This window comes from Pristiophorus japonicus, chromosome 6, assembly GCF_044704955.1.
Source record: "Pristiophorus japonicus isolate sPriJap1 chromosome 6, sPriJap1.hap1, whole genome shotgun sequence".
NCBI lineage: Eukaryota > Metazoa > Chordata > Chondrichthyes > Pristiophoridae > Pristiophorus > Pristiophorus japonicus.
In genome coordinates, this window is record NC_091982.1 from 218953681 (window position 1) to 218966519 (window position 12839).

The 12839-nt window shown below is 43.8% G+C and overlaps 1 protein-coding gene across 7 annotated transcripts in view; it reads right to left on the reverse strand.

Moving 5' to 3' along the window:
• Positions 1-12839, reverse strand: part of pxylp1 (2-phosphoxylose phosphatase 1) — a 274822-nt gene that overhangs the window by 74460 nt on the left and 187523 nt on the right. For all 7 annotated transcript variants that reach the window (XM_070882368.1, XM_070882365.1, XM_070882367.1 and 4 more), the window contains one exon: positions 5818-5979. In XM_070882368.1, the coding sequence (XP_070738469.1) occupies positions 5818-5979 (162 nt within the window). The remainder of the gene's footprint in view (positions 1-5817; positions 5980-12839) is intronic.

The following is a 12839-nucleotide window of genomic DNA, read 5'->3' on the forward strand; positions in this document are numbered from 1 at the left end:
TTTTTATGCACAGGTTTGATCAGTGACATGACAACATTATCACATCACCAGTCTCATTATTGAGCTTTTCCTGTTAAAAAAAAACTGGTACAATGATACCCTGACAGTTTGCTAGGTTCACAATATAAAATATGAACTTCCCTGGTGGCTCAGTGGGTAAATGTACTATGTGGTACACAGCCAAATGGAACTTATGGGCAATCCCAGCAGTACCATTCAGTCAACTATTTCTATTAGGTCAAACAAGCTGTGTATTATCATAAAGGAGTATCAGTTAATGCAGAAAGCACTGTCAAATCAATTGTTCCTGTGTTAATAAAGCATATTTATACAAAAAGATCATTTCTGCAAGAGGTTACGCACATTCAGTGGAAAGACCCTTCTGTATTATCTATGTTGCTGCACATCTGGCTGCAGCTAGGAAGTTGGTCACGAAGCAATACACATCTGCTTCATCATGCAACTCTAGCTGATAATATTAATACATTATATAGATTAGACTCCTGTTATTTGTGACTTAACCTTATGTAGGGAGAATGTCCCAGGTTCAATCTCTGATCTGTGCTGAGTTTGCTAAGTTGAGGTGGGGAAACTGTGGATGGCACTACAAATAGCTCCAGTGTCCCTGGACTGAGAAGCGGGTGGGAAATTAGCATGGGTTTCTATTCCTGATCAACCCATAGTGGAAAGTCTGACCATATGGGCTTTGGGCGAAGATAGTTATGCTGTTCCCATTGGTTAAACAACTTTCTGACACTCACAGTTCAGAAGAATAGCCAGTTAAGAAAACTACTGAAGGGCTGCTGCATGAGTGGCCTGATACTAAAATAAGAGTCCTGCATAAAGGAGAAAATCCAGAAAATCCCCCCAAAAATGAATGTTTTTACAAAAAATATTGGAAACATAAATTACTGGAGAGTTACTTGTCTGCTTCCAATTTGCAAGTGACAAAATAGCAATTAATACTGGGCCAAAGCTTTGCCATTAAATTTGCTGTTCCTATGCCGCAACAGCTGGGAAAACAATTGTTTTGCATTGAATGAAAGGGTGTACACTCAGCAAGCATCTGCTGCAGTGTTACACTGAGGTCAATGTGTTGGCTTAGAAGTAGGTTCCATTTGTGCCTCAATTAAACAGATTACAAATCTGGTTATTTTACTGTGAATTAATTTTATATTAACTCAAGTCAAAATTCCCCTGTAAACTCTAGCATTACGAAGTATCCAAAGTCCAATTTAGAAATCATTCAGCTATTATTGACAAAATTAAAATGTTGTTTCTTAATTGCTTACAATTACAATGACAAATGTGCACAGATCTATGAATTAAATTTGGGAACAGAATAGTTTGGACTGAAGAGAGGTTGCAACTAGATTCCATTTAAAGCTCCAATTAACATGCTAATCAAGTGATTAGTGAACATTATTTTCTGCAGCCATGACTGCCCCAATTGGTTTTGCAACAGTATCGGTAATTAAAATTGAGGCTTTATTTAGCATCAAAATGGATAAGTGGAGCTGATGGAAAAATCCCTGTAGTGTTGTTCAATTAACTATTTCTGTCATGAAAGCTCCAATCCCACAATCTGCGTATTATCATCCAAGATAGCACTAATGCAAGAAATGCATTCAATCAATTATTTTAATGCACAAAACTCATTTAATCAATGGGGAACATTGCAGGCTGAGTTGAAGGATGTCATTGTAATGTCTATATTGACCAGATTTGGGTGCTTCTGAGCAGTTGGTCACATGACTTTGGAGGAGAAAATTGCAGGGTTACGGGGAAAGTGCAGAGGCATGGAACTAATTGGATAGCTTTCAAAAAGCTGGCACAGGCTTGAGGGGCCAAATGGCCTTCTGTGTTGTATCATTCTATGATCTTATATATTTCCTTTGGTTCTGCATCATCATGTAACACAAATCAGTGTGATGCAATGACATTTTCACAATGCAAAGAATGTAAAATGCATAAATCCATCACAATTTTAAACAAATGCAGGAAACAAAAGTTTGGAAAACACTTTTCCTAAAAGGCACTCAAGTATAAGTTCTTATAGTTACTAATGAGCACAAAAAGGTCAGTGTGAGCATAACTGGAGAAATCATTTTAACAGTCACCTTGACATTTTCATATACTTAAGTTTGTTTTACAATTATGCCTTCCATTCCTACTGGGGAAGTTGCAGTTTTGTAGAGATAATAACAGAAAATGCAGAAAGTACAAAACAGGTCTGTCAACATCTGAAGAGGGAAAAGATGGGGTGTCATTTCAGGTGATGACATTTCATCAGAAGCGAAATCTGACAAACAGAAAACAAGCATAGGACTGAACAAAAGTAAAAGGGGAAAAGAGTCAGTTCAGCCCTATAAAGAAATTTGCTTATCCTCCCGTTTCCAATTCTGGTGAAGAACCTAGATCCAAAACGTTAAACCATCTTTTTTCCAGTGGGAGAGCTTTGTATTTACAACACTTCTTGTTTTTATTTTGGATTTCCAGAAATTGTGATTAGTTCTTTTGATCTCTACTTTAGAGAAATGTGTTTACATTAAGCTTACATTTACTAAGTATGCGCTGGTGGTGAGGTATCTTATCCGCAACCAGCACGTAGCAGAAAATCATGGCACACAGGAGACGTAGCAGCGAACAACAGTCCTCCTAATTCCTTTTGGGTGCGCGGTCCCTCGAATGGGCTGCCCGGCCCATTCAAAGCTTTGTGCACGCGCATAATTTCACATTTGAAAAGCCAGTCCCCCGGGCTGCGCAGGATTGGCAGACAGCTCTGCAAAGGGAACATTACATAGAGGGAGCTAGTAAGCAAATCTCAGCACATTGTATTTAAAGCTGAAGAAATGTTTTAATCTTTCGATTAGACACTTTGCAGTCTTCCAGACTCAACATCAAGTTCAATCATTTCAGATCAGAATCACTACTCCCATTCTTTTCACACATCAGGTGCTGCTAATGATCCTGGTGTCCAGCCGTCACAGACCTTCCCTTTTGTTCTTTCCTCCCGCCACTCCCCTTTCCCTGCACCTGCACCTGGACTTGCCTAAAACCTGCGACATCTGTTACGATTTCCAGTTCTGACAAAAGGTCACAGAACTGAAACGTTAACTCTGTTTCTTGTTCCACAGATGCTGCCTGGCCCACTGAGTATTTCTAGCATTTTCAGTTTATGGTTCAGAGTTCCAGCCCCGCAGTATTTTATAGCAGCAGATCATTCAGCCCCTCAAGCCAGTTCTGTAATTCAATTATATCATGGCTAATCTGTGCCTCAAATCTATTTAATACTTTTACTCCATATCCCTTGATACCCTTACCTAATAAAAGTCTTGAAAATTTCAATTGCCCCAGTATCCACAGCCTTTTGCGTGAGCGGGAGTTCAATATTTCCACTGCCGTTTGTATGAAAAAGTGCTTCCTAATTTCTCTCCTAAATGATTGAGTTCTAATTTTTAAGATTATTCAGGATTCCCCCACCAGAAGAAATAATTTATCTTTATCTGCCCTATTGAATCACTTTATCATTTTAAAGAGCTTGATTAGATCACCCCCTCAACCTTCTAAACTAAAGTAAAATAATAAATTGTTTTAAATCAACAGGAAAAGGTATTCATTTGAAAAACAAAAAAACAATCAAATCCAAACATGCCGTATCACTAAACTTAGCTCATTCTTTATTAAAGGCGACAATTGAGACCTGCAACAATAAATTATTATGCAGTCATAAAAAGACGGCAGCTTGTTTTCTGCAATGTTGTTTGTATAAATCTATTCAATAACTCATTTTGTTAAGATATCTGAAATAATTAAAATCTAATGTTGCTTTGGTTTAAATAGAGTTATTTTGACAGGGTGATTGATTACAGAAGTGTTTGACATGCTTGTCTGCCAGCTTGGGAGTCATAAAATCCAGAAAACACACAAGAGTAGGCAGAAGTGGTCAGTACATTTGTATTGTTCTGCACGTAACCCTTGCAGCTTTTTATTAAACGAATCAGTTAGAAAATTCTCCCACATGGGTACCTCCAGACACCAAGTTCTGGAAATAATCAGGTTCACTTTTGCTGATTCTTCCAATCACTTTCAGATCACTGTCAGATTATTGCTCAGTTGGTGAAGGTAACAATTGTCCCCATAATCTTGGCCTGGCTCTTCTGTGCAGTACTGAGGGAGTGCTTCAGTGACAGAGGTGTTGCCTTTTGGATAAGTAGTTAAACAGAGGCTGTTCTGCCATTCCAACAGATTTAAAAGATCCCATTTGAAGAATGAAATCAATGGAATGACAATCAATCAGACAGGTTTTGTAACAGGTGGGCAATCCGTCAGATCACTTCAGGCATTGAAGACAAAAATCTGTGCAAGTGTGCCTCCTTTAGCAGAACAATTATGAGCATGAATCTTTAACAAGTGAATAGAAAAATCAATAAACTTCCCATAAACAGATAATGTGCCGAAAATTCCGGCCTCACCGGGTGTGTACAAAGTGCGCACAGACCGAACGAGGCCTCACAAAAGTAATTTCCCTGCATCCTCGAGAGAAGGACATTCGCGCGGGAGAAATTGGGCTATTTGCCCATTTCTTGCCCAGCGAATGTCCTTCAAACCTTTACGCCTGGTAAAAGCAAGCATATAGCTTACTTTTACCAGCATAAGAGTTTTAGAACATATAAAAATTAAATTTAATCATGCATTTTTATGTTAAAAGCCCTGTTCATAAAATATTTTTATCTCTAAAACATTTAATTAACTTTAATTTCAATTAATTTTAAATATGTGAAGTGTTTATTTTATTTATTATGTTGTGTTTCTTGTTTTAGGAGGGTTTTCTCATTGATAGTAATGGGAACTTATATAAAACAGAGCCCATTATTAACAATGAGAATACTAGCTAGTGATTGGTGGTCCAAGCCCACGTGACTCCAGCATTTTCGCACGTACAGGGAAGTCATCTCCCCGTACGCTGCACATCGAATTAAAGCCTCCGACCGGAATCGAAGGCGCCTCCATGACCACCAGGTATTTTCACAAAATAATTTTGGGTTGGAGGCCTCTGATCAGAATTTCCCCCCCCCCCCCCCCCAATATGTTTCTGGTAGTATTGGTTGAGAGATGAATATTGGCCAGGGCACTGGGACAACTCCCTTGCTCTTCTACGAACAGTGCCATGGGATCTTTTATATTCACATGATCGCACACAAATCTGGAAGATATTATTTGAAAGTTCTCCTAAAATGTGATTCAGTGAGTTTTTTTTTGGTTGCAATTATTCCTATGTTATTACACACCCTGAATTTCAAATGCAATCCTAATTGAACTTAATTTGCTGACAGATCCAGTGAGCAATCCGATAGATCTACACTGGAACAGGGAGCCTCAGACTCAGTTATTACCAGGTACTTACATTAGCTCTATCTCCTTTTGCAGCAAGGAGCTCAATAGGCGATGACCAATATGGATTAGTCTCAATTGTACTGTCCATGAACACAGATATAATAATTTCTGTTTTAAATTGAATTGGTCAAGAAACCTGTTATGTATTTAACCCCTTGTAACCTGTATTACACTACCACCAGAGGGCCTACTTGTTGGAGTCCCAAGGGATCCCAGCATCCCTTGGGAGCACGGTATATAAGCAGGTCACCCACAAGGTACCTGCACTCTGGAGTCTTATTAAAAGGAGCTAAGGTCACACTTGCTCATTGTACACAATACTCAGTTTCATCCTTTATTCATGAGTGTACCAAAACCTAGCACTCATTTGCAATTTACCATTCAGCTTTATTAAGTTACAGACAGTCCTTAATATCATACCTTCCAGGCCATGATCAGTTTTATTGGGTACGTTGCAGTATAGATAGGCTTCATAAATTGGGTCCAACCTTGGCGGAGCAGTGTACAGATCTACCAATATTCGTTTTCGATTTTTAGCGACCATTCCATCCTCTTTTGGTTGCGTCACAGGGATCAAATGCACTGGAATGAAGAAGTAAAGATACATTAATCACTGTTCGATACAACCGGTATAAACACCATAGTGTCAAGACATTTGTGAGAGGAAGGACTCATTCTAGTTTAAAAACAGAGCAACATGCAGTAATCAGATGTTACAGCGAAGACAAGGTTTTCTATTTATTGAGTAAAGGAAAGCTACTTTTCCCTCAAGTTTATCACTGCTGTCTCCTCTTCTTTCCCTAGGGCAGATACTTATCCTGGGACACAGTTCCTCAGGCACTTACAACCCTCAGATACTTCACCCAAGTGGCTCTTTTCATGTCTGAACCTACATAGTAAGCATTGATGGACTACTGAAATGTGAGTAGCACCACAGCCAAATTAAACCCTATTCTCACCTGACATTCACACACATGTGCAGGATATTGGTCAGGAACTGGAACTCGGTCTTATTTTCCCCCTTCAAGCCAAGACATGTGAGGGTAACTGGAGCATTCTACTGCTTCTGCTTAAATCAGTTAACTCAGAATTAATCTTGGCCTAACCCTTAAACTTCCTGATCTGTATAGCTCAGTACACCATATTGCATTGGTTCACTGAGCTAACTGGGGGAGCTGAGATCCATGATTCTGAAGACATGCCACAGGAATAAGTAATTTAGGCTGACACTCCAGTGCAGTGCTGAGGGAGCGCTGCACTGTCAGAGGTGCCGTCTTTTGGATGAGATGTTAATCCGAGGCCCCGTCTGCCCTCTCAGGTGGACGTAAAAGATCCCACGGGAATATTTCGAAGAAGAGTAGAGGAGTTATCCCCAGTGTCCTGGCCAATATTTGTCCCTCAATCAACATAACAAAAACATATTATCTGGTCATTATCAAATTGTTGTTTGTGGGAGTTTGCTCTGCGCAAGTTGGCTGACATGTTTCTCACATTACAACAGTGACGACACTCCAAAAAGTAATTCATTGGCTGTAAAGCGCTTTGAGATGTACAGTGGTAGTGAAAGGCGTTATAGAAATGCAAATCTTTCTTTCTTTAATCTATTATATAGTAAAATGGTGAGTCGTTTGAAGATTCAAAAAACACTGCAACTATATGTGGCACTGTAAATGTAATGTTATGCGATTAATTCATTGTGATGGGACAGCATCTAATGTTACATGAAAGTCTCGTACTGAACCCTCAGTGGAGCAAAAGCAGTGCCGTCCTGAAAAAAAGATCACCCCTCACACTTTGTGTGAATCCTGGTCAACAGCCCCCCGAGCTTCCCATTCTCAATGAAACCTAGCTTGGGGAAGGGAAGGAAAACACAGCACTGACCCCCTGCCAGTATGAAAATCTGAGCCTGGTACAGCTAGTTTCGCTGGGGTCAAGTTTCGGGTTGCGTCGCGAGCCACGCCTAATTTCTGCGATCAAAACCGCGCCGAAAACTTACCTCGGTATTCTCCCCTCCCTCAGGTCGATCCAGGCCCTCGGCACAGTGCAGCACAAGCAGTGGGGGGCGGAGCCACGTCCCGGCGCTAAAAACAGTGCCGGGACCTCTGCACATGCGCGCTAGAGTGTGCACGCATGTGCAGTAGCTCCAGGCGCCCGAAACTGTGTGGGAGGGGCCGAATGGGCTCACTGGGGCGGCGAAGATCGGACTGCACCTCCCTCCTCGAGCTCTTGCTCTAGCTCCAGCTTTCCCCCCGCCCCTCCACCCCGTTCAGCTCCCGCTCCGCTGTCTGCCACTCCCCCTCCCCCTCCCCCCAGCTCCCGCTCCACTCCGGCTCTCTCCCCCCCCACACCCCCCCACACCCCCAGCTCCTGCTCCGCACCGGCTCACCCCCCCCAGTCCCCAGCTCCCGCTCTGCTCGGGCTCCCCTCCTGCCCCCAGCTCCTCCGGCTCTCTCCCTCTCCCTCCCCTCCCACCCCCTTCAGGTCCGGTCTGCTCCCGCTCCACGTCTTCGGCGGGGCCCGCCCGCCCGCCCGGCATCTTGCTGGGGTAGGCCCCACCCAAAGTCTTCGGCCCGGCTTCTTTTTGTCGGCCGGGCCCATTCAGCCTCCCCCCTCTCCCTCTCCTCTCCTTCCTTCTCTTCTCCCTCCTCCTCCTCTCCCTCCCTCTCCCTCCACCTTCCTCTGCTCTCCCTCCCTCTCCTCTCCGTTCCCTCTCTCCCCCTCTCCTCTCCCCCCCCCGCCTTTCTCCCCCCTCCCTCTCATCCCCTCTCTCCTTCTCCTCCCCCTCTCTCCCTCTCCTTCTCTTCCTCCTCTCTTCCTCTCCCTCTCTCCTCTCCCCCCATTTCTCCCTCTCCCCCCTCTCCTTCTCTCTCTTCTCTCCCCCCCTCTCACCCTCTCCCCCCCTTTCCTCTCCCCCCATCCCTCTCTCCCTCTCCCTCCCTCTCTCCTCTGCCCCCTCACCCCCCTCTCCCCCTCTCATCTCCCCCCGTCTCTCCCTCTCCCCCTTTCCTCTCCCCGTCCCCTCTTCTCTCCCCTCCTCTCCTCTCCCACACCCCTCTCCTCTCCCCCCCTCTCTCCCTCCCTCTCCTCTCCCCCCTCTCTCGCTCCCTCTCCTCTCCGCCCCCCCCGCTCCTCTCCCCTCGCTGTCAGAAACACAGACAGACAGAGAGAGAGACACTGACAGACAGAGAGACGGAGAGAAACACACTGGGGGAGGGGGGGCCTGTTCCAGCACACTGTTGGAGGGCTCCCGGTGCTGCAGTCGGTGAGTAGAAACTTAATTTTTTTATTGATTAATTTGTTCATTATTTTTTTATTTTATTTTTTTGATTGGTTTATTGATTTATTTATCGTTTATCATTGATGATGGCTCTTTATTTGTAAAAGTGATGTGTTTCATGTTTGTAAACTTCCCTTCCCCCCACCACCCCTGCCCCCCCTGCCCCATCTCTCTTCCTTACGCCTGATTTGTAAGTGTAGGCAAGGTTTTTCTGAGCGTAAAAAATCTACACTTACTCCATTCTAAGTTAGTTTGGAGTAAGTTTTCGCTGCCGAAACTTGCAAAACAGGCGCAAGTGGCCAGACACGCACCCTTTTGAAAAAAAAATCTGTTCTAAAATGAAACTGTTCTAACTCACAAGAACTGGAGCAAACTAAATGCCGAGAATTGCAATTTCTAAGATATTCCATTCTAAAAATAGGAGCAACTCAGGCTGAAACTTGACCCCCCTGTCTTTTCTCCTTTGTCTCCATCTGCCTCCCCATTCTTCTTTTCCTCCATGCCTCTTCTCCACTCCAATCGCTTCCCCATTCCCTTCCTTTGCCCATCGTTTTTCTCCCTTCTGATGCTCTGTTTTCCCTCTGCGTCCACGTCCCATCCCATTCTACATCCTTCACCCCCACCCAATGGGAAAAGGTGATGGAGTCAGAGGAACAAAGAGAGGAACTATCTGAATGGAGGGTAGCTGAGCTTCTCTTTCCCCCTCCTCCTCCCCCACCTGGATCCACATATCAGCCCACCCTCTAACACTGCGTGGTATAGACGTATGCCACAGGAGATTAACTAGTAATCCAATAAAATTCTCACTTTGCTTTGATTTGGTTGCAAATACTGATGGAAATCACTAAAAGGCCTTTTACAGGGTGCAAAATGCTAGCTGGATCACTTGATAAATTGTAACAGTTACTAAGAAACTGATCTATTCATAGAATAGTACAGCACAGAAGGAGGCCATTCGGCCCATCGAGACGGCGCCAGCTCTTCCGAAGAGCAATCCAGTTAGTCCCACTGCCTCACTCTTTCCCCATGTCGCTGCTATTTTTTCTCCTTCAAGTATGTATCCAATTCTCCTTTGAAGGCTATTATAGAAACATAAACATAGAAAATAGGTGCAGGAGTAGGCCATTCGGTCCTTCTAGCCTGCACCGCTATTCAATGAGTTCATGGCTGAACATGCAACTTCAGTACCCCATTCCTGCTTTCTCGCCATACCCATTGATCCCCCGAGTAGTAAGGACTTCATCCAACTCCTTCTTGAATATATTTAGTGAATTGGCCTCAACAACTTTCTGTGGTAGAGAATTCCACAGGTTCACCACTCTCTGGGTGAAGAAGTTTCTCCTCATCTCGTTCCTAAATGGCTTACCCCTTATCCTTAGACTGTGACCCCTGGTTCTGGACTTCCCCAACATTGGGAACATTCTTCCTGCATCTAACCTGTCTAAACCCATCAGAATTTTAAACGTTTCTATGAGGTCCCCTCTCATTCTTCTGAACTCCAGTGAATACAAGCCCAGTTGATCCAGTTTTTCTTGATATGTCAGTCCCGCCATCCCGGGAATCAGTCTGCTGAACCTTCGCTGCACTCCCTCAATAGCAAGAATGTCCTTCCTCAAGTTAGGAGACCAAAACTGTACATAATACTCTAGGTGTGGCCTCACCAAGGCCCTGTACAACTGTAGCAACACCTCCCTGCCCCTGTACTCAAATCCCCTCGCTATGAAGGCCAACATGCCATTTGCTTTCTTAACCGCCTGCTGTACCTGCATGCCAACCTTCAATGACTGATGTACCATGACACCCAGGTCTCGTTGCACCTCCCCTTTTCCTAATCTGTCACCATTCAGATAATAGTCTGTCTCTCTGTTTTTACCACCAAAGTGGCTAACCTCACATTTAATCCACACTATACTTCATCTGCCATGCATTTGCCCACTCACCTAACCTATCCAAGTCACTCTGCAGCCTCATAACATCCTCCTCACAGCTCACACTGCCACCCAACTTAGTGTCATCCGCAAATTTGGAGATACTACATTTAATCCCCTCGTCTAAGTCATTAATGTATAATGTAAACAGCTGGGGCCCCAGCACAGAACCTTGCGGTACCCCACTAGTCACTGCCTGCCATTCTGAAAAGTACCCATTTACTCCTACTCTTTGCTTCCTGTCTGACAACCAGTTCTCAATCCATGTCAGCACACTACCCCCAATCCCATGTGCTTTAACTTTGCACATTAATCTCTTGTGTGGGACCTTGTCGACAGCCTTCTGAAAGTCCAAATATACCACATAAACTGGTTCTCCCTTGTCTACTCTACTGGAAACATCCTCAAAAAATTCCAGAAGATTTGTCAAGCATGATTTCCCTTTCACAGATCCATGCTGACTTGGACCTATCATATCACCTCTTTCCAAATGCGCTGCTATGACATCTTTAATAATTGATTCCATCATTTTACCCACTACCAATGTCAGGCTGACTGGTCTATAATTCCCTGTTTTCTCTCTCCCTCCTTTTTTAAAAAAGTGGGGTTACATTGGCTACCCTCCACGCGATAGGAACTGATCCAGAGTCAATGGAATGTTGGAAAATGACTGTCAATGCATCCACTATTTCCAAGGCCACCTCCTTAAGTACTCTGGGATGCAGTCCATCAGGCCCTGGGGATTTATCGGCCTTTAATCCCATCAATTTCCGCAACACAATTTCCTGACGAATAAGGATTTCCCTCAGTTCCTCCTCCTTACTAGACCCTCTGACCCCTTTTATATCCGGAAGGTTGTTTGTGTCCTCCTTAGTGAATACCGAACCAAAGTACTTGTTCAATTGGTCTGCCATTTCTTTGTTCCCCGTTATGACTTCCCCTGATTCTGACTGCAGGGGACCTACGTTTGTCTTTACTAACCTTTTTCTCTTTACATATCTATAGAAACTTTTGCAATCCGTCTTAATGTTCCCTGCAAGCTTCTTCTCGTACTCCATTTTCCCTGCCCTAATCAAACCCTTTGTCCTCCTCTGCTGAGTTCTAAATTTCTCCCAGTCCCCGGATTCGCTGCTATTTCTGGCCAATTTGTATGCCACTTCCTTGGCTTTAATACTATCCCTGATTTCCCTTGATAGCCACGGTTGAGCCACCTTCCCTTTTTTATTTTTACGCCAGACAGGGATGTACAATTGTTGTAGTTCATCCATGCGGTCTCTAAATGTTTGCCATTGCCCATCCACAGTCAACCCCTTAAGTATCATTCGCCAATCTATCCTAGCCAATTCACGCCTCATACCTTCAAAGTTACTCTTCTTTAAATTCTGGACCATGGTCTCTGAATTAACTGTTTCATTCTCCATCCTAATGCAGAATTCCACCATATTATGGTCACTCTTCCCCAAGGGGCCTCGCACAACGAGATTGCTAATTAATACTCTCTCATTACACAACACCCAGTCTAAGATGGCTTCCCCCCTAGTTGGTTCCTCGACATATTGGTCTAGAAAACCATCCCTTATGCACTCCAGGAAATCCTCCTCCACCGTATTGCTTCCACTTTGGTTCGCCCAATCTATGTGCATATTAAAGTCACCCATTATAACTGCTGCACCTTTATTGCATGCACACCTAATTTCCTGTTTGATGCCCTCCCCAACATTACTACTACTGTTTGGAGGTCTGTACACAACTCCCACTAACGTTTTTTGCCCTTTGGTGTTCTGCAGCTCTACCCATATAGATTCCACATCATCCAAGCTAATGTCCTTCCTAACTATTGCATTAATCTCCTCTTTGCAATGCTACCCCACCTCCTTTTCCTTTTATTCTATCCTTCCTGAATGTTGAATACCCCTGGATGTTGAGTTCCCAGCCCTGATCATTCTGGAGCCATGTCTCTGTAATCCCAATCACATCATATTTGTTAACATCTATTTGCACAGTTAATTCATCCACTTTATTACGGATACTCCTTCCATTAAGACACAAAGCCTTCAGGCTTGTTTTTTTAACACCCTTCGTCCTTTTAGAATTTTGCTGTACAGTGGCCCTTTTTGTTCTTTGCCTTGGGTTTCTCTGCCCTCCACTTTTCCTCGTCTCTTTTCTGTCTTTTGCTTTTGTTTCCTTTTTGTTTCCCTCTGTCTCCCTGCATTGGTTCCCATCCCCCTGCCATATTA